At 44.2% G+C, this 25866-nt stretch overlaps 1 protein-coding gene across 1 annotated transcript in view; it reads left to right on the plus strand.

Annotated features, from left to right (window-relative positions):
- LOC144763167 (amine sulfotransferase-like) overlaps positions 1-8244 on the plus strand; it is a 293959-nt gene extending 285715 nt beyond the window's left edge. The window contains exon 7 of the mRNA XM_078648506.1: positions 2675-8244. Coding sequence (XP_078504632.1) covers positions 2675-2805 — 131 coding nt within the window. The 3' untranslated portion in view covers positions 2806-8244. The remainder of the gene's footprint in view (positions 1-2674) is intronic.
- Positions 8245-25866: the final 17622 nt, after the last annotated feature.

A 25866-nucleotide genomic window follows, 5' to 3' on the forward strand; every position in this document is an offset into this window, starting at 1 on the left:
AGTATTTTTGAAATCTATAAACGTACTTTTCAAGGTCACTGGAGGGTTCTGTTCAGTGTTCGAGCACATATCAGTATCTGGGTGTCTAAGTACTATCAGCAGGTACTCGCTTTATTCACAAAATGTGAGAGCCAGATAAGAATTACAATGAGGGCTTGAAACAAAAAGGACTTGTAAAAAGTGGTCAGGTGTGTGTTCGTTACCTCATTTGCTGAAAGCAATTCCAGTGAAGTTAGATCTTTTATGTAACTTATGTTTCCCTTTCTTGGGAAGTTAGTGAATGTTAGAGTAAGCTCATTTTAATTTGAATTTAAAGAACCATATATTCCAGGGTCGGATGGAACTGGGCAAAATACGTTATTATTCGCAAGAAATTCATCCTTCAACACCTCTTAAGATTTTGCAAAGGTTCTCCGCCCTCTTAGTGAAGAAACCTCTGCTGAGTTTTCATAAGTGGTAGAATATTATGGCTCACTTGTACCGAATGTATATGTAAAACCTTATGAATCGTTTAAACTTGATGATAACAATAATACATTTTGAATGTAATATTCTGGCAGAGGGTTCTGCTTTTTCCTACGTTAATGAATAGCCCTCTCTATAAAGTAAAATTAATCATGCCGATTATATAACACTAATACATTATTTACATCTGCAACAATATTTACTTGAGTTTATCAATCCGAAATTATGTTGAATAATGATGTACCTTAGATTGGGCATACTACTGGTGAAAATAGTGGGAATGTTTATCTTTGTAGATAGTGTAATAGGATAATTGAAATACTGAGTGTGGAAGCCAAGTTTTTTTTTTATTGTAGGTTAATTTAAAGTTAGGAATCATTGGCATGTTTCCATTTGTATGTGAGCCAGGAGCAGAATGTCTGAATGTTGCTAAATTCTACAAATGGTATTTCGAAAGCTTAAATGTTAATTAGTTGAGTAACTATATTTCTAGAAGGAAAACCGCATTTGCACCTGTGATTTCTTTTAACTTTAAGTATTTTATTATACAACTTTTTAATTAATCGTTGTTGTATCTGGCAGAGAATAACATGATACCGCAAGACAGTTGCATATTTGAAGTATATTTTTTGTAGTTTCAGTTCGTGTTATCACAATCCATCATACAGTAACTCGTTTTCTGTTTTTATCTTACTTTGTAAACGTTACTGACATATAATATTCCCAGTGACAAAGTATTCGCTAAATAGTAGTTGAGTCAGTGCACCTTACATTTTTGTCTTAAGGTGTTCATTGGTTATACGGATCATCATGTTACTTCTCTTAGCGAGATCTCTATTCACTATAACCTTATTATCATAAATGGATTTTGTAAATATCGTTCCTTTCATCTTTATTAAAGTGCATTTTCGTATGGATCACTATAGAATGGTCTGCCATATCGTGAAAATCTTTCGAAATGTCTTCCACGTTTGCAAGTCACCTGACCGTTTATCTCCTTTTCATACACACAGGTCTTACTTATCTCTGCATCCTAGCCCATTCAATAAAGTCTCTCATCCGTTCTTATACAGTTGGTGATTCTGCACACATGCAATTGATAGCTAGTCTATGCTTCTCTAATACCAGCACTAGCAGCATTACTTTCTTTTTCGTTTAGATTTAAACATTTTAATGCTTCAATCAGGTGTATTTTGTACCTTTATTCCTACTGCCACCTCCAACTGATTCCACATTACTTTCCAATATCAAGCGATGTGCATGCAGCTCCATACCATGCGACAGAACTCAGCCTCAGTTTGTTTGGACGTGTGACACGTGTCCTGTTTAGTGTTATCCATTTTCCTTGGTAATATCACCTGTGTGTAGGTTGTATGTCAATTCTGCTCTTGTGGGGGCCCCAGGAGGGTCACCACCAAGAAGATAAAAAATAGTGCAAGGGAGCTGAAGAGTTTTGCCACCCCCCTTCCCCCCATGGGCCAAGGAGATGTTTTAAAAAATACTGACCCTAAGTTAGAAGGGTCACAGAAAAAATGACTAACCTAGGATTTCTTTCAAGTTTTTAAGAATTCCTAAGGCTGGAGCATGTGCTCTTCAGCTAGGAGTACAACGCCCTTCATGGGGTAAGGTTATGGCTGCAGTTATAGTGACTTGAAGGTGGCTAAAGAAATATACATGTTGTACAACACCCTCTAGAGGAGAAGTTTATTGTTACATGTGGTTTATGATCAAATGTGATGCTCTCTAGGAGCTATGTTTAGAATTACGGTTTTAATGTCACAAATATATAAAACGCAGACAGACCCATGAGAAATACATATTTAATTTTGTGGTAAACGTTTGAGTAAATTTCCAATAATTTTCAAATTCCATTGGTAACTGTAGCAAACCACGAACGTTACAGGTCTTCAGCCATATTGAGAGTGAGGATTCGACTTTTCATATGTAAATGTAGGTAATATGAAAAGAAAATATGAATTTACAACCTGAAAAGAGGATAGTTGCATTTCTATGTTTAACTTTGGTGCATAGACTTGTTTCTGAATTAGCTGAAAACCACCATTTCAAATGTAATTCATCAGTCACAAAGAAAGTAGCTTTATCTTGTGGATTCTCTGAGCATCCAAAACTGTTAATTGTTATTGCTATGTATCTGTTTGGCTGCATTTATTAATTATCACCATTGTTCTTTCTAAATTGCTTTCTACAGGCACCATTGGAGACTGGAAAAATATAATGACCGTAGCACAGAGTGAGATGATTGACAAGATTTACCAGGAGAAAATGGGAGATCTACCAATCAAATTTATTTTTGACATTCCGAGGGAAAACCAGGCATAAAGTTACAATACATACTTTGTCTTGTCAATCAAGCCATTGTCAATGTTTTCTTTTTGCAACCTAATCGCTAAATCACACAAACAAATGCAGAAGGACATGTTTATTGAAGTAAACTGTGACCCAGAGAACTGTGGGTACATTTCTAAATCATGTTCTTGTTCAATAGGATTTGTAGGTTATAAATAATGATAAATGTGCATTCTAATTCATTTTTTAGACTGTTTTAGTTAGTAGATTTGTAATCAAAATATTCACAACAATTGTGGTATGAGTTACGTTTCAAAATGTGGAGGTTTGATGTACTAATCAGACCAACACACTTCCTCACGCTCCCCCTACATTCAGCATAGTTATTTTTGGAATACATAATTACATTTAAAATAGCTTTTTTATATATTGGATGAAGTAAGCCCTGATGCACATCGAGTTCCTGCATAGGGTCATGGAACTTTGGGGTGACACTCAATATTCTTTTAACGTACAGCAGAGGATATTTCATTCCTTATAATACATGATCACACCATCATCCTTCCCACAAACGTCTCAAATCATTGGCATCCTTCTCCCTCATATGAGAGAAGAAGTATGGGTGTAGACATAAAGAATCAAAGCTGAATCTGTAGTGCGTTTAATGTAAATCATATTAACAAAGGCTTTAGCTCGAAATGAGTACGAACATGCAGAGAGATCCTTTTTTTACTTTAATGAACTATGTGCAAAAAATATACATGTTATCAAAAATCTCTACTTTCTGCTTATCAGTGTTCATTTTAGAAAAGCTTATCATAAAAACAAAAAGCCGGCTGTTGTTTTTCTTGGTTAAATTACAGCTGCAATGATGCTAAGTGACCTGCCTTTCTTCTTGACTGCTAGCTGTGGCAGCAGGCATTGACTTCGCATCTCAACTGCTGTAAGATATTACTCTTGAGCAGCTATGTCATTTTCTTATTACAAGTGTTTAGAGATTTCACAAGTCAATTATAATAAGGAAACCAGAAATACTGCAATTGCTGGCTTCCATGTACTATAAAGTAATATCGAACCAATGGCTTAAGCTGATATTTAGGGCTCATTTCGCAAGGATTTTGTTATGCCTACGTATGGCGTAGTATTGGCTTATCCGCTCCAGGTTTCCTTCTGAATTCCAGGAGTAAGCCATGGGTACTCAAGACTCACTCCTGGCATTCAGAAGTAAGCCATGAATATGACAGGTGTAAGTCACAAGAAAACCTGTCACTCAGGTCTTTAGTCTTGTTTTACTCCAGGCTCATCTGTGACTTACCTCGATAATTAGGATATGTTTACTCACAAAAAACGTTGTATAAATCACGAAGCTGTATTCCTAGGTTTAATTATGTTTTCTTGTGATTGCCGAATAGTTAAGGGTGTAAAAGTGGGACTCGCAATCCCAGCAGTGCAGGGGGGCCCTGAAATTGTGTTTGTCAGAGGGGGCTCATGCTGGGATGCTCTGAAGGAAATTTAGAAAAGCATCTTAACCATTGGATGGAATAAGAGGCCAGTTGAGGCACATTTGCTCTAATAGGGGTGTAAAGAAAAGAGCAGCAGGGCATCCATGGGGGCACTTCACTAGGGACCGCCTGCTAAACTGGCATTACATTTTAAATGAAAAAATAAAGACTGAAATGGAGCTCTTCAATTGTTCCGAGTGAATGTGCCAGAAGTGAATGGGCCCTTTTCCTTCTACTGCATCTCAAGGGAAGGAGAGATTCTCTGTTGTGTGGGTGTGGGCGCCCAATAGTCCACTGCCAGCAAGAGTTAGTTTCACTTTGCTCTCCCTGCTCCTTCAGTTCACACGTGCAGGACCTCTGATCCAACCAGAGAAGAAATTGAACTAGAGGGGAACAGAGGGTGCTTATGTAGCCTTCCCAAGACTCAGAAAGTGGGCCATAGTTACAGTGAATCGTCAACAGCCCCTTTCGCATGGCGCTCCTTAGACCCATGAATGACTTTGATAAGATCACTGTGAATTCTGCAAAGTGTTAGTTGTTTTTTTTTTTACATTTATTTGTTTCAGATGCCTTGATTCGGGAAATACAGTACTTAAGCACCTACTACATCTTATCCAAAGGGGGCCTAGGCATGCACTATAATTCAATCGTACCCATCAGATAAATAAAATGCAATAACTGATCTTGAAAAAACATCTTTGGTTCTCTAGATATGTCAGAAATCTATATAATACAGCTGTCACAGCTCTGCTGCCAGATTAAAAACCATCTTCTTTGAGGTGCATAAATAGCTGCACCTGATGCCACACTCAGATTTACTGCTATGATTAATTCCTGCCACTTATGATGGAGTGATGTACCCACAAATACACAGACGTTCACTCACTCACCCGCTCAGCTCCATGTCAAATATGAACCTCCAGCTTGTCCTAGCTTGTTGTCCATCACTGTGCATTCTGGTACTTGCAGTTTCATGTTTACCTTTTAAAACATGGGATTTAAAGTTCCCATTTACACAGTGCCTTTTGATTGAAAGCCAGACAGGCTGGGGTTGTCACACATGACATATTGCCACCTAGCAGCTGTGTATACCCATCGCTTCTCTCTGCTCATGTATCACTATTTTGTAATCTGGGCTTGCTCTGCTGCTGTTTTAGTCTTATCTGTTTAGGTGCTTACACAGCAGCCACCCATACTGTAGAGAGAAACTCTTGTTTCTCCTTGTTTTCCAGGGATTCTCGCTTTTGACATGAATAATTGCGATGCTCCTTGTTTCCTGTACGTTTTCTGTTTTATGAAGGAGACTTCCAGAGTGCAAAGAGTGCTTGAGCAAGAGACCAAGAGTGAGAGACGGTGCAAGAGTGGAAGACAGAAAGGGAGAAAGATGAAGTTGGCCATTGAAAAGTGACATGCCATGGATGTAATCAATAGTGATGTGATAGAATGGGAAAGAGACGACACAGGTGAAAATGTAGAATTCTAAAGGGAAAGGAGTGGAAGAAGCACGAGGTTGAGTGAGCTGCAAGGAAAATTAGGAATGATGAAAATATAAGGAACCTGCAAAGCTGGAAGGTAAATGTGAGGGATGAGAGCGGTAGAAGAGGAAACCAATGTGATAGAAATTTGAAAATGAGAACGATTGGATTGGGTGGCGTTAGGCGGAAAACTAGGGATGCAAAAGTGAAAAGATTACAAAAATAGAGATGGTGGTCAAAGTAGCATTGGGTGGTGGTTGTGAGAGAATGAGAGATATAAGGCTAGAAGCAAGAGATAGTGATATTTAATGTTCAAAGCTAAGACTGAATGTGAAAGGGAGAGTTGATAGTATATGAATTAAAGAAAAGGAAGTGTATAGTGTGACAAAAAATGGGAGGATTGTGGGGCGAATGAGTGAAGGATGAAAATGAAACTGGACGAGAAAGGGCTTGCTGTGAGATAGGAAGAGACAAAATTTGGAACATAAGAGTTGTAGAAAGCGGAAGGTTGTCTTCAAGTGGAAGGGATAGAGTGTTGTAATTAGGGTTTGCGTTGAAAGGAACCCCACAGAAACAGAGGAGCGGCCACAGCTGTTACCGATTCGAAAGAGCAAGATGTGGAGGTGTTATGGAACATGATAAAGTCATGAGAATGAGAGACATGCATTTTATGGTGAAGAAGAAATGTATTTAATAGGTTGAAAGAGGTGGAGTCAAGAGAGGAACTGGGAGAGGGAAAGACAGTGAGAGGGGACCTAATAAATTGGTGAGGGTTATAAATAGTTAGAATTGGTGTACCAATGATAGACTGGCTGATATACTTGAATCAGAAAAGGTGCTGAATGGGAGCTGCGATGAGAGGCAAACTCAGAAATGTGACAGGTATAAAGGACGAGTAATAAGGTCCATTGATCATTGTAGATTGACTTTTCAGTAGCACACATGCATCATTTATGCTCACTGTCATCTTTGATATGCTCATAATCTTATTTCTGTGCCCTATAGTCTCTCAACATCATCACACATTTCTACTTTTGGAGCACGTAAACCTCTATAGCTTAAATCAAGAACACTGAAAAATATTTTTTAAATGACCTGATGTCTCCAGGACTGCAAAGCAAGTTGACCGCTTGAAGCTAACGGTGTCACGGAAAATCCATCCTCTGAATATATTGTAGATTGGGTGCACGGGTGAGGTATCCTTCACAGTACCTTGAATGAGACCCATAATGTGTCAGTTCGTCACTGACAGTAAGTCTCATGATCCAAGCCCACCGTAAGACACAGCCACTCACCCAAAATGCTTCCTGAACCAGGCCTAAATATTGATAAGTAATACATTGCCAAGGCTAGTTTAAGATGTGACTATTCATTGAGAGAGCTCTGTGAATCAGGGTCCATAACTATGAAAGAGTGTAGAACAAATTCACGGCAATTATTTCTGTTATTAAACTGAAAAAACAGCATTTGACTTTTAATTTACATGAAAGAAGCAGATAATTATTACTGGATTGGAACTGACTGGATGAGTAGATTGTGAGGGAAAAGGTTTAATTAAAGGCAAAATAATATTTAGTTAAAGAAACATGCAATGTTAACGTGCAAATTGATATTGAACTGACACACATTTAAATGTGAAAACCGCAGTAGATAACTATATCTATAAGTATTAGGCCTCAAAATCTTTCGAGTAATCGTCATTTTTCCGGAGGCAAAGTTACATTTGCTCACATGTGCACAAAACACTTAACACTGACTTTACCCTGATATTTTCTTTTTTTAAAAGCTTCACATCACCTTGCAAGAATGCCTTTGAATAAAATACCATTTTGAAATGCTTTGCTAGACACACTTTCTCATTGAATAGAATTACTTCATATTATTTCACCCCAAAAGTACAAGGCATGAATAGAAAATGTTGATATTTTAATATCATTTTCCTTGTTTTGTAATAAAGAAATGTGGTGCTGAATAATATTCTTCTAAGTAGATGTTTCGATTTTACAAAGCATATTTTTTAGCCTAACATGTTTTTGTTTCATTAGAAGGTTAAGAATAGTCTCATACTCATGGGAAAGAAGGTCTAATAAACGAAAAAGCCTCATACGCAGACATAGTTTAATAAATGTTCATATTTCGTGATGTCTTATTAAACCTATTATGTGCATATGTGAAAGAGGAGGAGAAGAATCTGTTCTCAAGCAGAATCAAAAAATTATTGGACGAGAAGAGAAGAAGATGATACACGAACTGCAACATTTCTTTTCAACTGAACTCTTTATGGGTTTATATGATCACCATTTTCACCCCATTCTTGAAATGGGGAATTCTTTCCTTTATGGAACAGTTTTGATACATTATTTGTCATGATTGATCTAACCATGTTTTTTATGGCCAGTTCTGTAATCTTACTGATACTTACCTAATTGAATAAAGAAATAAAGAAAAATAAACGTATTAAACCCATTTAATCAAAATAAAACCCTTAAAACGTACACCTAACTCTTGTTATTGATTTAACTTTGTGGGTTTTAATCAATGTGATGTATAGCTCCTATTTTCTTATAAATAATGACAAAGGTCTGTTGCCAAGAAGTAAAAGGAAACCATGCGAGCGGGGATTAACCCTGTTGGTGTGAGATAGTGATGTTATACCATTTTATTTAAATTGATTTCCTCTTCACTAAGTTCTGGTAGCAGAGTGACGGTTAACGTCTTGTGAAGAGGAGCTATAAAAGTACCTGCCCAAGTTAGAACAATGCCGGAATCCCAAAGCCCAGTGCTCCGAACTTGAAGATTCATAAGGTACAATTTTCCAAGGCTATTGCTGTTTTGAAGGTGTGAGTATTAATAGAGAGATGCATTGTGATTAATATTGTGTCTATTGAGAAGCAATTTGGAGGATGAGAATTAAATGTTTTGATGAATTTATATGTTCATTATAATTTGTGAAGAATTTGAAGAGTTATCAGGCGTGACATAGCCTAAGATCCCAGGATAGGTAAAAGCATATTGACATAAGTATAGAAGACACTTCCATTTTTGGGTAATGGTTTTCTTGTCTGCTAAAGGTTTGTGGTGTAGATTGTGAGGTACTGTTGACTACATAAATTGAGATAGGGACAATAATAAACTGTTGTTATTGTACTAATATTGATTGATGTTGGCAGAACCTGATTGCACAAAGGGTGAATCTATGTTGATTTGGGTGATTTTTCGCTGGTCAAGATCTTACTCGCAAAGGTAAAACTCTTTTTGTGTGAAAGGTCAGAAGATATAAAAATCTTAATATTAAGATTGGTGAATTGCTGTTTGATTTCCTAAGTGGAGAAGACAACATTTGTTTCTTTTTGTTCTGTCTAAAGTTGTGGAATTGTGTGCACTAGAGAAACTGTAAAGAAGGGTGAACTGCTGCAAGGAGCGAGATCTTATGTCATAGTGTGCTGTACCGGGATAGGTTGATTAGTGTATTGTCGAGCTGTGATTGGTTGATGACGGCACAAAGCGCAACGCTGACCAGTTGTTGTGTGAATACTGCTTTGAGATTGGTTAACAGGTCTTCCAGAATACAGACTCTGGCAGGATTGGAGGAATAAGACTTGATGTTTATGGAACCATATCAAAACATTGAATTGAATTAAATTATTTGAACTGATCATTGTTGACTTTTGCAAAAACCATGAAATGTCTTAAAGAATGTAAGAGCTCTTTGAGAGGTGATTGTACAATTCCGATACTGGTAGGTGAAAAGGCACCTCCCGAGGGCACACCTGCTCATTATATGACGATTGAATTGGGATTACATACATGTTTATAGCTTCACCAGTGGTGCAAGATTACTGAAAAGGAGGGTCTATTTAGTTTCCTATGGTATTTTTCAGCTTAGAATTGGTGAAAGATTGAAGGAGAATCTGAACTAAATTATGCCACCCCCTAGACCCAGGCAATATGAAACATTAAATATGTGGGAGAAGGTAGCACAAGACAAAGAAAGAGATTAATACCACGGTACGTCTAAAAGAGCAATGCATCATTATGCCGAACCCCAACACTAGTGCCGGTAATAATCTAACTACGAATACTACAAAGGCTACTGCTCCTTTTGAACCAAGTATAGTACAGATTGAGTGACCATTGCAACTTCCTAAATTTCCCCACCACCTCTTTTTCAGACAGCAACAGATAGTGCATCTAGAGTTACTGCTTCAATAATTTCTGTTCTGGTCCAATTACTACAAATTGCAAATGTACACACAATGCCCTCATCACTTGCGACTACCCTGATTGTAACTGCCCCATGTGTGACTGCCCCAGCAAACATGTCCTGATTCCAGAAGCTCATGGAGCACTAGGAGGATTGGTTACATCAGAGTGTGTATCGACATCCCACAATTCACATATTGTTGCCTGGAAACCACTGTAAACTATTCTGTCATTGAGAGATAATGAAAGGATTGTGTTTACTATCCAGATAATGAAGGGAAAGGCAAATTTAGTTGAAGATGGGAATTTCCTGCTGTGGTTTGAGGAATCAGCAGGACTTAGAAAGACAGAAAGTGCAGAGCGACGAGTTACCCCAGGCCTGAAACAGAAAGATCACTGAAAGTTTCAAAACAAAAGGTCAAACTTCAAGAAATCATATGTGGATGTTTTGAACTTGATCATTTGAACCACTATCAAGAAAAATCATTAATTTATCTGAGTAAGGAAATTACAAGACGTGCACACATGATAAATGGATTGATTTTGCCCGAAAATATGAAGTTGAACTTTCAGAATGTTTTGCTTTGCAGAGAAGTTACAGGGATCAGTTAGATGATGGAGCAATTGAGGCAACACCTTCTTTAGGAATTCAATTACACATAACTGAATTGGTGAAATGCATCTGTAAATTGAGTGATTTTAATAGGTTAGAAATGAAATGGTCCAAGAAGTATGAAAGAAAAAAGAAACAACCAGAAGTAGATTGGGAAAATAAAAAGTGAACAACTGGTTTCCCAAAAGGGGGTAGAAGCTTCAGCTTTTCCACTAAGAGAAACCGCGGCTGAAGTATATGTACATGTGCCAAGGAGCAGAGGTAATCTAGCAGCATTTACAAACAATTTTCCAAAATTGAGAGATAAACCTGGGCAGCGGTACAAGTTGATAGATTTGTCAAAATGTCAAAAGTTTTGAGGATTGATTTGAATACATTCTTTGACATTGTGGTGCCAAATGATTTGTGGATTGAAAGTAAAGTTGTACAATGGCCACGTGAAGAGCCAACAAGAGATGCACACACTAATGCACCATATCCTATAGTTACGGAGAAGCATGAAGCGGTGATAAGATTCTTGAAAGCCAATGTTTCTCTGAAAGATCTGGATCGAGTGAAGATTGAAGGAACTTGACAAGAGCCAAAAGAATCATTGCATGATTACCATGAGCGATTGCTTTAGGTGTTTCAACAACACAAATGAAGAGAATATCCTGATGTCAGTGATATGGGATTATTTGTATCTCAGTTTGTTATTGGATTAAGACCAGAGATCAGTGGGCATAAACAAGAAAGTGTTGTACACTGGTAGAATAAGTCACTTGAAGACATCCTGCTATATGAAAAATATTGTAGTTGTAGGAAAGAAGGATCTGCTTCTTATGGTTACCCCCACTTTTAGCTTCATCTTACACTGTTTTTGACGAGTCTGACTGGGGTCCTGCTAATCAGGACCCCAGTCTATCTGCTTTCTACCTAAAATGGTATATCATGTACTTAGGTACACACCAGATTGGATCTTGGCGTACCCTTGTCAGTCCCTAGTAAATGATACCCATGTACCCAGGCCATAGGTATCCCAGAGGCCTCCCATGAGCTGAGGCATATATTATGCCACCCATGAGAGGCCATGCAAAATGGATCTACAGGCCTGCCATTGCAGCTTGTGTAAGTTGGTGCATGCACCACTTACTAAAGATATAGGTTTACTATAACTAAGGGTCACTGCACTTAAAACCTATAAGTCACCCCTATAGCAGGCCTTGACAATCCTGAAGGCAGGGTTCTTAGTTCTAAGTAAGAGAGTGCCATTGCGAGAACAGGACACTCCTGCAGCCTACGGAGTCCATTCTCCCATGGTTGTTAGTGCTTCAGCCATGTACGACATATAGAGTGGCATTAGGCAACTGTGTGATGACCAACTCTAAAGCGGTTGAAGGTAATCCAATCATGTTAGGTGTCAAATATTGTGGAATCATATCCTTACACCGTACCGGTGTGGGAGGTATGAGCCCACCCTTCAGAAGCGAGCTTTGTGAGGTACGCGGTGTTCCCGGTACCAGCCTTCTAGTCCTAGGCAGCCCTAAATGGTTGCTGCCGATCAGAGACACTATTCTGTCCTCCTGCTGCTGAGCCAAGCATGAGCAGGGGAAGGCAGAACAATAGGTATCATGTCACAGGGAGGTGTGACCACCTCCCAGACACGATTTAGTGCATTAGGACTGGGTGGGTGTGCTTGCCAGCGACTGAAAGTCTATATGAGAGACACTTTGGTGTCCTTGTGCATAGTCCAGTTCAAACCAGTCCTGGGAGCCGATGGCTCCTGCTCTGGTGAGAAATTGGAAAAAGGACATGGGAGTAACCTCCTCACTGTCCTGACCCTCCCCTGGGAGGGTCCCCTGAATCTGTCCAAACCTCTTCCTTGGGCACAAAAGGGATTACCTAGTTGTAGGACCCTAGATTCGACTTGGACAAGATTCTCACCCAGAATGCACCGAACTTCGACCGTCTGGACACTCTGGACTTCGTTTGGGCCCGACCTGGTCTCCCTCTCCTTTTGAAGCATCGTCTGTGCCCGTGCACCATACAGGCTCCGTGTAGGACCTGTGGAGCATCAAGGACAACCAAAGACATCTCCCTTAGAGTGAAGGAGCCACTCCACTGCAACCGCAGGCTCCACATCAGGATTGACTGGTTTGCTGCTCCTGAGGTCCTACAGGCTCCGAAGGCTCCAGCAGCACAGTAGGTGGGTTTCCAAGTCCCTCGAGGTCTGAGCTGCCCTCTCATCAAGTTTGAGGTCAGAATCCCTCGTGTAGGCTGCAATACCCGTAGCCCTGTGCACTGCATGCTTTTGCAAGTGCATATTCTTGTTGGCGTTCCCAAAACAAGTGAACTGGGCTCTGAGTAACCCCGACCCCGGCACCATTTCCAGCTAAGAACTTCAGCCTCCTCGCACTGAGTGCTCCGTGGGCTATTGCTTTTTAATTCTGCTCGAGGTCCCCTCGTGACTCCTGTACCTCAGGACTGTGGGTCCTCTTGAAGGTCAACCCTGCTTTTCTTGGGCTCCCCAGGTTGCTCCAGGCTTGCCCCAACTCCCCTGTGTGTGATGAGTCTCCTGGACCTTGCTGGTCCAAACCGTGACCTGGCTTGACCATCTTTGTGGGTTGCCACTGCCTAGGCTTGTTGGTGCTCCAGCCGGACACTGACCCCTTAGCACGCGGCATCTTTCGTGGGACAGCTCTTATCCGGCTACTGGTCGCCCTCAACGTCTCCTAGTCCCAGTGGCTGCAGAGTCAAGAACCCCTATATGCACCTGAAGCACCCAACATCGGTGGCATTTGTCTACCGAGCCCCTGTTCACTCCTGAATGACCCAGACTCTGTCCCCCCTGCTTTCAGGTACTCTTAATCTAGAATCCACATTTGGATTCCATCGGACACTGTTCTTGTTTCCAGCAGTGACATTTTCTTGAAGTCCTCCATTGAGATCCATGGCAGTTTCTGACACCGCTTCAGCCCTATTCACCCGCCTTCCCTGGGATAGGTAACTCTGGTATATTGGTAGCCATGGGTGGGGTGGCTCTTCATCCTCCTATGAGCCAAAGGGCTTCCTCGTAATCCACTAGGAAGGGTCCTTAATCTTTAAAACTGCAACTGCCACTCTCCTATAGAATTGTAGGGCTCACGCAGTCGTGTTCCCACACTGCACCCATCTTTCTTGGGGTCCCTACTTACACACCTTGGGTGGTTCCTTGGGGTCCCAGCGATTCTACATCCTCTAGACACTGTCTTGACTCGAGTCATTCTTATTATTATTATTATTATAACGGTCTTGTACAGCGCATAGTTACCCTGGATCATCCCAGCACTTTTACCAAGTAGAGTAACATAGCTGAGAAATAAAGTCCGATAGTTTAGCAGAAAAGAAGAGTTTTCAGTTTTTTACGAAAACGTAGGAGACAAGGCTCCGAACGTAAACCTAGGGGGAGTGAGTTCCAGAGGGTAGCAACATTTACGGAGAATCTTCTTCCTCCTGATCGGGCCTTTTTGACCCTAGGGGCCACAATTAGGTGTTGTTGATCAGAGCAAAGAGTTCTGCTCGCTTTATATGGGGTCACCATCTTTTGGAGGGCGGGCGGGCCTTTGCCTTGCAGGATTTTATGTGCAAGGCAGAGAGATTTAAATTTGACCCTTTCTCGCACTGGCAACCAGTGCAATGCCCTCAGTGCTGGTTTGGCCGATCGTGACATTGGGATGCTGTAAAGCATTCGTGCCGCCGCATTCTGAACTTGCTGGAGTTTGTTCAGAGTCATCACAGGAGCCCCCAGGTAGATTGCATTACTAAAGTCTAATCTAGATATGATCAGACCCTGGATTAGAAGCTTTCGAGATGAAAAAGGAATCAGTGGCAGCACTTTGCGCACCGATCGGAGGAGACCAAAACAGACACCAGCTAGTTTGGATGCCTGGGTCCTAAAGGAGAGGTCTTGCTCCAGCCAAATACCCAGGCTCTTAATCTCGGTCTTGGGTATGGGAGGGGATCCCAGGCAGCTGGGCCAGGCCGCGCGGGGGAGTGAGGGGTTTTTCATTCCCATCAGCATTATCTCCGTTTTAGAGCCATTAAGCTTGAGTGCTGAGTCCCCCATCCATGAGTGGACGTTGGATAGACAGGAATACAGCACCTGGGAATTATCCTTGGTCTGTGAGAGGGCGAACACCAACTGAGTATCGTTGGCGTAGCTCACAATCTTGATGTTGAAAGGAGCCACCACATCCTCCAGGGGGGCCATGTATACATTAAATAATGTAGGGCTCAGGGAGGAGCCCTGAGGTACACCACAATGGAGGTGGGTGGATGCCGATCGTGCACCCCCTTCCCAGACCTGAAAGGTGCGTTCGCTGAGGAATGACCTCAGCCATTGCAGCGCTGTCCCCCTCACACCGGCATCTGACAGTCGTTGAAGGAGCACTCGGTGGTTAACAGTGTCAAACGCTGCACTGAGGTCCAGGAGGATCACTGCCACTGATCCTCCTGAATCCAAGATGCAACGTACCTCCTCCGTGACTGCCAGCAAGGCGGTGTCGGTGCCTTGGCCCGGACGAAAGCCAGTTTGTGAGTTTCTCAGCACACCGTTGGACTCAAGGAAATTGGACAGCTGGAAATTGACCAATTTTTCCGTGATTTTACTTAGTCCCGGAAGAAGCGAGATGGGCCTGTAGTTCGCCATGTCAAGCGGATCTAAACTGGTTTTTTTTAGTAGGGCTTTTACTATTGCACCCTTCCAATTGGGTGGGACTACACCAACGCCTAATGAGGAGTTAATGACCTCCGTAATAGGCTCCACAATGGAAGGGGCAACTAGTTTAAGAATCCTCATGGGGACCACGTCCCGGGGAGAGCCACTCTTAATGGACAATAAAACTTAGAGGACTTGGTCTTTGGTAACTTGTCCGAAGGTGTCCAAGGTTCTCAAAGGTGAACCCTCAACCTCTAGGGGCTCAGCTCCTATGTTAATTTGGGGCAAGGTGATCAGGATTTTTTCAATTTTGGTATGGAAATACTCTGCAAGATTATTACATTTGTTTTCCAGATTCTCCGGGGGGCGGGAGGTGGAGGAACCCTCAGAAGTTCTTTGACCACCAGGAATGTTTCTCTGGAAGAGCTGGAGGCATTACTGATTCTCTCTTCCAAGAATTGGGTTTTGGCGCACCGGATGGAGAGCTTGTAATTCCTTATTGCCACTCGGTATTCAGTCTTACAAGCTACTTCCCAGTTCTTCCTCCAGGCACGTTCGAGTTTTTTACAGGCTCTGCGCATTACCCTCAACTCTGGCGTATACCAGGGAGCGGTGCGTAATCTTTTCTCCTTTCTCCCTGCTGATCTTACAGGGAGAATGGTGTCGAGAGTGTTCGACATCCATCTGCAGAAGTCTGCCTCTGCCAAGACAGGGTCCTGCGCTAAAAGAGGGCGCGAGGTCTCCAGACTACATGAAAAATTTTCCACTGATAGCCTGGCCCAGGGTCTTTCTGGTGCACCAACACTGGTAGCGGTAGAACTCTCCGCCTCAGTCTGCCAGGCAAAAGGGATCATAAAGTGATCCGTCCATGGCAGAGGGATCGGGAGGGCTGCTTTCATGGAGGGAATATTTGAGAAAATAGGGTCCAACAAGTGGCCCTTGTTATGGGTCACCTCCATATTTATGAGGTTGACCCCACAGGTTTTAAGGTCACTTTGAAGGGCTACCGCCGCCTGATTTTCCTGGTCGTCGAAATGGAGATTTAAGTCTCCCAGAGTGATAAAATTTGTAGTGGACGCGGCACAGACCATTACCGTTTCCATAAATGAGCCGAGGAAGTTGCCGGTGCTTCCGGGGGGGCGATAAACAAGTAGCCCCGACATCGCCACAGTGGGAGAGATTTGGAGGGAGAACTTACAGCTCTCACAATCTTCCACCTCCCCGTTTTGGGCCCTGCATACCAACGAGTTCTTATAAAGAATGGCCACACCTCCCCCTCGACCCAGCGGTCTGTTCTGTATGTGAATGAGAAAGCCCGGGGGAAGGGCGTTCACTATATCCGCCTCCGAGCCTTGCGTAAGCCATGTTTCTGTTAGAAACAGAATATCTAGCTTGTGATCCAAAATAAGGAGGTTGATCTCCAGGGAGTGCTTTGGGAGAGACCTGCAATTAAGGAGAGCAGACCGAAGTGTGTGTTTTGCCTCTGCTTGATCAGGGGGTTGACATAATCCACAATAGGTAAAAGGTACGGTATCCCTCTGTATAAGTGAGCAGTGCGACGGTTGTAGGGAGCGCGATCGAAGTAGATCGCCACGCAAATAAGTGAGCACAGGGTTTAATGAAGCCGGCAGAGTCACTGGCCCTAGGCTCGTCTGGGCTCAGACGGGCGCAGACGGGCATGACTCTGGCACGACTCCGGCGCAGGTCCGGCGCGTCCACACTGCGCATCCGCTGCGCGGAGTCATGACTCCCTTTATACGCGCTGCTAGAGCGCGTCACTCACCAACCCTCACCCAATATGGCCGCCAAAGTTGTAATCACCAGCCCTCGGCGTCTACACTCGACCGAGGGCTGTCAGGAGGCAGCGGAAGGGGGGAGAGGTACAGAGAGTGAGGGGTGTAACAAGGGAAGTCTCTGCCCACTTTTAAATCAAGTGTGCAAAGTGCAAAATGCGAGCAATTTAAAATGGTTAAAAACGCTGAGAGCGCTGAGCGCAAAGTAAAGAAATGAGACCTCCCGGCTTCCGCCTCAGGAGGGAAAGTAATCTGCAGGTAGCTGACACGAGCTCTGCCTCTGGGACCCTTTATACGCGCTGCTAGAGCACGCCACTCACCAACCCTCACCCAATATGGCCGCCAAATTTGTAATCACCAGCCCTCGGCGTCTACACTCGACCGAGGGCTGTCAGGAGGCAGCGGAAGGGGGGAGAGGTACAGAGAGTGAGGGGTGTAACAAGGGAAGTCTCTGCCCACTTTTAAATCAAGTGTGCAAAGTGCAAAATGCGAGCAATTTAAAATGGTTAAAAACGCTGAGAGCGCTGAGCGCAAAGTAAAGAAATGAGACCTCCCGGCTTCCGCCTCAGGAGGGAAAGTAATCTGCAGGTAGCTGACACGAGCTCTGCCTCTGGGACCCTTTATACCCGCTGCTAGAGCGCGTCACTCACCAACCCTCACCCAATATGGCCGCCAAAGTTGTAATCACCAGCCCTCGGCGTCTACACTCGACCGAGGGCTGTCAGCAGGCAGTGAAAGGGGGGAGAGGTACAGAGAGTGAGGGCTGTAACAAGGGAAGTCTCTGCCCACTTTTAAATCAAGTGTGCAAAGTGCAAAATGCGAGCAATTTAAAATGGTTAAAAACGCTGAGAGCGCTGAGCGCAAAGTAAAGAAATGAGACCTCCCGGCTTCCGCCTCAGGAGGGAAAGTAATCTGCAGGTAGCTGACACGAGCTCTGCCTCTGGGACCCTTTATACGCGCTGCTAGAGCGCGTCACTCACCAACCCTCACCCAATATGGCCGCCAAAGTTGTAATCACCAGCCCTCGGCGTCTACACTTGACCGAGGGCTGTCAGGAGGCAGCGGAAGGGGGGAGAGGTACAGAGAGTGAGGGTTGTAACAAGGGAAGTCTCTGCCCACTTTTAAATCAAGTGTGCAAAGTGCAAAATGCGAGCAATTTAAAATGGTTAAAAACGCTGAGAGCGCTGAGCGCAAAGTAAAGAAATGAGACCTCCCGGCTTCCGCCTCAGGAGGGAAAGTAATCTGCCACTTTTTAGTATATGGTTTGGTCTCCCCATGGAGCCCACTGTGTATTAGTGCCACTTACTACAGTATTGTGTGCTTTGTGATTATCTGTGTGTAGCAGACACTGTGAGGTATTTAGAGTGTGTTATAATAGTAAATACATATTTTTCTAACTACTGGGTGGTTCTTTCATGTAACCAATACAATAAGGTTGCATTATGGTAAAACAAGCTGCTTAAGATTCCTTCAAGAGTAAGCCTGAAGGCTGCTCTTCACAGCTACCACGTGTATAGCTTTCTAATATTATGTTTGACCTCTTGAATCACCATAAGGTTTGTTTGGACTGGTGCACAGTGCCCACTTTAATTAGTGGACAACATATACTAGGCCAACTTCTCACAGTAGTGATGAACAAGAAATTATGCAGAAGAAACTTAAGGAGAAGTTCATGTTGGCCCAGACAAAGTTTGCTCAGAGGTTTTCAGAACCAGTCTTTTGTAGGAAACCAAAGTAGTATGCAAGTTGTTGCTGCACAAGCAGGAGTACAAGGTACTCAAGGAAGTTTCTATAGAGGTGTTCCGGTTGATCTGAATTCTGGTATGGATTATTGACTGTGAAGAATATGACTCCCTGTCACTATTGTAACAAGATTGGGCATTGAAAGAGGGAGTTTAGGCTCAAACCTGATAGAATCTATGGAAATGGACAAAGACAGGGAGGTAACCAAATACAAAATGTGTCTTTCCAGAAGATACAAGTACCCATGCAGAAACAGGTCCCAAATGATGCAAGTCCCACAAGCCCAGATGGTCTCACAAAATATGAGAAACCCTAGATTTAATTTTAACGAGTTGCCTAAGACAAACTTAAACCCCTATCTGAACCAAAATTAGAACACATATCATCAATTTCCTGTATTTGATAATGACAGTTTTGACAGTTTTGACTCCTATAATTCCCAATGATGGTGCCTGAGGGGGAGGAACATTGTGTGGTTGGTGCAGTCTTGGAGGTAGACCAGAGTGGTGCATTCATAGAAGGTGGGGTGAATGATCGCCTCATATCACCTCGGAGATCTGCCTCTAGTGCTCACATAAAGATTGTACTTGTAAATTCCCTTTATGAATCCCCAAAGTTGTAAACTTAGACCTTTGATCTAAGTTTATACCAAACATCTATGTTTACCTTTGTGAGTCGGGCTCAACGTGTATCCAGGAAAGTTGTACTACTGTAAAAAAGTAGTTTAGTATCTGGGACACAACATTGAGAAAGGAGCAAAAAAGGCGTCACCAGAGAGAGTAGAAGCAGTTCTTCAAATTAATCCACCTACATGTTTGTGTAAGTTTACTACTTTTCTGTACTCACAAAGGTAAACTTTGACCAAAAATCTAAGTTTATCACAGTCAGTATTCACAAATGACATTTACGAGTTGCACTTGGGTCGCAATCTCATCACTCATGCAGATTTTCCGCACTGGGGCCGGAATCTGCCCACTCGGGGCTGAATCTCCACACTAGGCATGGAGGAAGTTTGCTTTTTTCCTGACGCACCTGTGTCAATGCCTGTCATCCCCCAACCAGTTCCAGTGAAAACGTCTTAGCTGAACAGCCAGTCCATGCCTTGCTGCAAACATAAAAGCAGAGCTGCCACAAACAAACCCTTTCAGACATTTCAATATGTCGCTGAATGTGTTTGTTGGTTTGCCCCCTGCCATACGACAGGACGATTTGAAAAGAAGGAGGAGGCGGAGGAGAGTAGAGAGGATATTTTAGACAAAGGATAAACCTCATTTGGGGTATCCAGCCAAGATGTCATGGCCAGATACCATTTGCTCCAGATGTCATCTTTGAGATGGTTTGTGAGTGGGAGCACGTTTTCAACTCGGTGACCTGCTGCGCCATCCCAGGCTAAGTCAAGAATCTAGCAGCTCTCCGTTTTATTGCTATAGGATCATTCCTTAGGGTCGCTGATGACCTTGTGGCCATCGCTGAGGCTTGCCAGTCCCAATGCTTGCATCAGGTACTGATTTGCATCAATAGGCGAGCCAATCTCCACGTATGAATGACCCATACACTGGACAGAAGGCAAAGGCTAGCTATGGATTTCTACCTCTTTTCCTGCTTCACACGTGCGCTAGGTGCAATTGATTACATCGATGGAGCTCTTCACCCACCTCACCACAATGCACACATTTTCTGCAACAGACAACGCTGGCACTCTATTAACTTGCAGGGTATCCCTTTGCTGGGGTATCAGTGCGCTTTAAAAATATAAATAACATAACATAACATAACATATCTGTGATGCCGGTGGTAGCGTAGTTGATGTGCACGCTGTCTTTCTAGGCAACACCCATGGGAGCTATGTTTTCCGTAGGTCACCTCACCTAGCAGATTGCAGCGGTAGATTTCGGCAACATGTGGCTTCTGAGTAAATACCAAGAACCACATATGTCTGATATGTATGATTGTTTTTTAATATACACAATCATCACAAAGCACTATTCCTCATGCCACCTACATGCTCCCAACCGACACAGTATGTACCATTCTTACATCATGTACTCTACAGATGCAAGAAGGTGTCACAACGTACCTGGACATGTCGAGAGTGAAGGGCACAATGAGGATGTATTCCCCCCTTATGTCTCTCCTCTCCTCTGTTTCCAGTCTCTGTTGGATTCATGCATTCAGGACCTGGAGGGCACCTTTAAGACACTGGACTTCCTGGACACCCCTACGGCACACATGACGAGGTCACATGAGCCAATTGGAATCCCTGCTGATGCCGCGCCCAGCTTAATAGGCAGCTTTCCCCACTGTAAGGATGGCAACCAGTTGTGCCTGGAGGAGTACTCGCAAGCAGATGCCGATAGAAGCCCTGAGATTGATGTCGAGAGAGAAGGAATTCACACGTCCAGAAAGGATTCCCAGCAGCAGAAGGAGGTCAGACCAAAGACTCCAGCAACAGAGCCAAGGAGGGAGCTGGACCCAATCCAGCGCCACAAGCTGTCCCGCCCGCTCCCAGAGGAGCGTGGCTTTCTGAGGTACGTTGTCGCCGCAGAGGCCTGTTCGGGAAGGGATCCTTAGACGATAGCGCCTCTGTGACTGAGAAGGGAGGGGGTTGATGTACATTCATGGTGGAAACTGTGCCGTGACCCGCGTAAATCTGCGTAGTAGTATAGACCGGCGGCATGAGAAGCTGGCATATAGCGCGAGACTGGTGACGGAAACCGGGTACTTAGTAAACCTCCCTCGACTCCTAATTCCCCCACGAAAACTAAGGTCTCTTTTCTTTCTCTGAGGGACGGCCAATGCAAGGATACCAGAAAGGACCAAGCCCAGCCCTAAAGATGAAGAGCACGGGCAGAGAAAGACACACCTGTATGCCCTTAAAATTGGTTGTTGTTTCTCAATTGCCACAGAGGGACATGTATAAATATTCCCTTCTTTTTAGGTTTTGCCTACGCAATGCGTACGAAGTACGCATGCGCTAGCAAAATCTAATGAGATCTCTATGTCGGGTCGGGTATCCGCCCCCTCCTCCCATTGGCTAGCTCCATAAATGGAGGCTAGCCATTGGTAGAGGGCTCTGTCTGTCAATCCCAAACCAGATTCGGGGGCGTTCCCGAGAATTTTTCCCTTTTGGCTACGTCACGCGACGTCAGCCAAAAGCCGGGAACGCCCCCGAATCTGGTCCGGCATGGTCACCCTGCCTGCCAGACGCTGCTCCCTCATTCCTCGCTCTGCTCGCAGCCCTCCGTGCCCACGCCTCATTGCTGCAGGCTGGCGTAGCTCGGCTGTCGTCGTCTGCAGCCTCGCCCCGACTCAGGCCAGCTTCCAGTGGAGGCCCGGCTCTCTGGTGGTCGGCAGTGCTTGCTCTTTGCTGGAATGCCCCATCCCTCGGACGGAAGTACCCGGCGCTAGGACCCCGCAGCTCTCCCTCCCTGTCATCGGCCCGGGCTCAGCAGCTCTAGCGCAGCGCTGTCCCCAGCATTTCAGAGGCTCTGGTGTATTTCAGTAGTCTGCAACTTGTTTACACCAACACAAGCTCCTCGCGTCGGTGCTAACTGCTTATGTATTCCTTTGCACATTTTATACACACACGCACGTGCGCTTTTCGAACCTTTCACGAGTCTGTGGACTCTTTGGTCTTCACGCACTTCTTGAACTTAGTCACATTTTCACAAAGTGTAACATCCACGCTAAGGCCAGTCTTTCATTTGATCACGGCGATATTTTGTTTCCGAATGCTAGTAGCGCGTGCGGTGATATCTTACACAGAGAATAGCCATCAAGTGTTCCATTCAGTCATCTTCGGCAGCGGGGACGCCTTTCTTGTTTCCAACCCTGTGGTTCGTTCTGGGTGGGACCGCCACACACGCCGAGGGAACGAGTTACTTTGTAGATTTATATAGCGCAGTTTATCAAATCACCTCTGGGGTGTCTAAGCGCTGTCCATGTTCACGGGGAGATTAAGTGATTTGCCGAGAATCACGGGAGGCTGGGCCGACGCCAAGACTCAAACCGGATCCCCGGCTGCTCTGGCGCTGCGCCACACCCACACCCTACATTACAGGCATTATTCCTTCGTAATGGAGGGTTCGTTTAGAACCTAAACATTAAATATACAGCGCTCAACAGGACACGGGGAGAGGTTGGAAGTTTCACACAGGAAGACTGTGTTCTGACAGGGGGCACTTTTGGGTGCATTTAATGAGCACCTCTGTGTATGAGTAGGCGTTGAGCGTGAAATTAGCTGAGAAACAACAGAGCACTGACAAAAAATGCAAGTGGAGAACAATCACCAGTCCAAGTAATAATAACAATTTCCAAGTGCTATAAATAACCGGTATAAAACTACCTTCTTTATCGCACTGAATTTACCGACCTTGGAAGGTCTGAACGCTGAGTTCTCGTGAGAGCTCAAACTGGGGTCCTATTCATCAGTGCCTGCCACACACGTTAAACTCACGCAGCCACCCTGCTTGCCTGGTTCGTGAAAAAGCGTGTCTTTTATCACCTTGCATCAACGGGGAGGCCACAGAGGTGTATTTTCTTATACCAGATGAATCGCCCAGTCTAAGAGAAACATAAAACGGGGGTAAAAAATATTCGGAAGGATGAAAAGACGTAAAAGTCAGAGGCTCTTAGAAGCCTCACATCTTGTGATGACATCACTTAGTGATAACATCGAACCAACCAGCGTAAAATCGGCAGAATGAACACATACATGTTTATCTGAGTAAGTAGGTTTTGGAGTCAGCTAAGGTGGTCACAGGCTTTGATGGAATTGTTACCTGGTTCAGGGTCGGACAGTCTTGGCAGTGCCAGAAGTCCTGGTTTGATAGGCCAGTATTTGGACTATTTTTTGGTTGTATGTGGACCTTTGTTTTGGTTTGGTGAACGTTTTAAGTAGTGCAAGCAGCCCAAAAAAGGATGGGCACTGCGCTGGCTGTGTTTGGAGGGGAGGTTGTTCTTTGTCTGATCTCTGGGACGTTGTCATTAGTCGGGGCACACGGGCCAGTCAGGGGTTGCGGCGGGGAGGGACGCTGGGTTTTCATTGTGTCACTAGGAGGATTTTTCGGGAATTCAGGGCACGTCCCCCCAGACAGTCCCTGGTTCGGGGCCTCTTCACATGCCCTGTGCTGGCTGCTGCCCGTGCTCTCTCCGGCTGGCTGGTTGCTCTGCTGCTGGGATTTAAAAACCCCGCAGATCTCCGCGTTCCCACCGCTGTCTGTGCTGCTGGCAGCTTGTTTGCTGTTTCTTATGTTTTCCTCCGAGTGTCAGCACTGATGACGAGAGCAGTGCTTGCTTGTTCTTAAGCTCCTTCTTTCACAGTCGTATTGTTTTCCGTTTTCAACCAGGACAGTGATTTCAGGGAGCTATTGCAGTTACTTTAGTGGTTGGTGTTGCGTTCTGAATTGTTTAACCTGATGACAGCAGTGGTTTGTCGCAGTGACTTCTTTTTCCAAGGCTGCCGGTACTTTCTCTTCCTCTGGCAGTGTGACTGTTGAGCCTAGACTTCTTTTTGCTTTTGATGGCAGAAGTCAAGCCCACTTATGCGGACTTGGCATCTTTCTTTTGGAGTGGTGAGGGGGTGGTGCGGAGATAGCAGCGTGCATGTGAACCAGCGCACTCACTGTCAGCAGTGCCTCAGTGATGGGGGCGGGAGGAGCGGCGTCATTTGGTATTCGTCCCGAGTGTTTGGATCTGGGGGTCTCCAATTAAGAAGCGGTTGTATTACAAGATGTTTTTCAACAGAGCAACTCTTTCATTTACTTGGAGTCGCACTTGCTTTAACCAAAATTAGCAAAATCAAACACTTTCCAGTGGGTGGAAACAAGGTACATCTATACATTAAATGCTGATGTAATTAATAGTATATTGCACTCAGTGTGTGAATGTGTGCGTGTGTGTGAGTGTGTCTATCTATCTAGGGTGCAGCGTGTAATATGACATTCATTATCATTGTTGAGTGTGGGAAGACTCATCCATGATTCTTGAGATGCTAAGCCTCAGCAGTGACGTAACGAATCTTGAAGGGGCTCCCTTTAAAGCACATGAAGGACCCCCCACTCCAGACCCAGTCAGGAGCTCTCGGGTCCGGGCCATGCATAATGCCGGAGAGGGCCCCTTGGGCTCAAGGACCCCACCTCACCCCGGGGCAGCAGGTCCTAATGTTACGCCACTGAGCCTCAAGTTGGTTGTGATGTCACATCCCTCCCCTCCTTCAGCATTGGTAAAAAAACAGCACATAACTCTCTCCTGATAAGGTTTGTGACTTTGTATTTTTATGTGCATTTGTTTTATAAATTGTATTTAATCACACCAGGGTGCAAGTGTTTTTGTTTACGGCCTTGTGACTACTGGGAGCATTTTTCTCATTCATTTTCGCTGTACTGTGGGGAATACCATGGAATTTGAGCTTTGTATTGTAGTAATGAATACCTGGAAATGCATCTTTAGTGCACTTGCTCTAAATAACGTGTTATTGGACCAGTCGACTGTGGCATATAGTCTGTGTGCAGCGCCGCGGAGGAGTCGCGGAGCTGGTCTATGTGCCTGTGGGGGAGGGAGAGGGGAGATGGGGGTTGCTCGGTGTCCTTTGTCAGTCCTCCGCCATTTATCCAATGAACTGCTTCCGCTGCACTCAATAGGGAAGAGCCAGCCAAGATGCCTGGGAGAAGAGGAAAGCGTAGGGTAAATGGCCTCTCACACTGCTGCCCCAGATGGCACATACTTCTAGGCACTGCTGTTCGGCACTACACATTAAGTGGAAAATTAAACTGCTAGACGTTTTGTTTTTTCCTTAACACCCTGTTTCCTTTTCTCTCTGTCTCATCTTGTAGATGAGTGTATATTCTTGAAGGCAAAGACAATAAATGAAGCGTTTTCAAGCCAATTAATTTTTGTACTCCTGTTATTTCTCCGGAAGTCAACTTTATGAGGGGGAAAAATGACATGTGGAAACGGCGCGAGTAAAAATGCAGATACCCATAGGCTTGGTGCAGGTAGTGGTGTCATACGTGTGCAAGAGGGTTGTCATACAGACACGTTTCAATTCGTCCCTCCGCCAGCTACGTCCTCGAGTGACTTTTTAAGATGG

The sequence above is a fragment of the Lissotriton helveticus genome, chromosome 6, assembly GCF_964261635.1.
Source record: "Lissotriton helveticus chromosome 6, aLisHel1.1, whole genome shotgun sequence".
Lineage (NCBI taxonomy): Eukaryota > Metazoa > Chordata > Amphibia > Caudata > Salamandridae > Lissotriton > Lissotriton helveticus.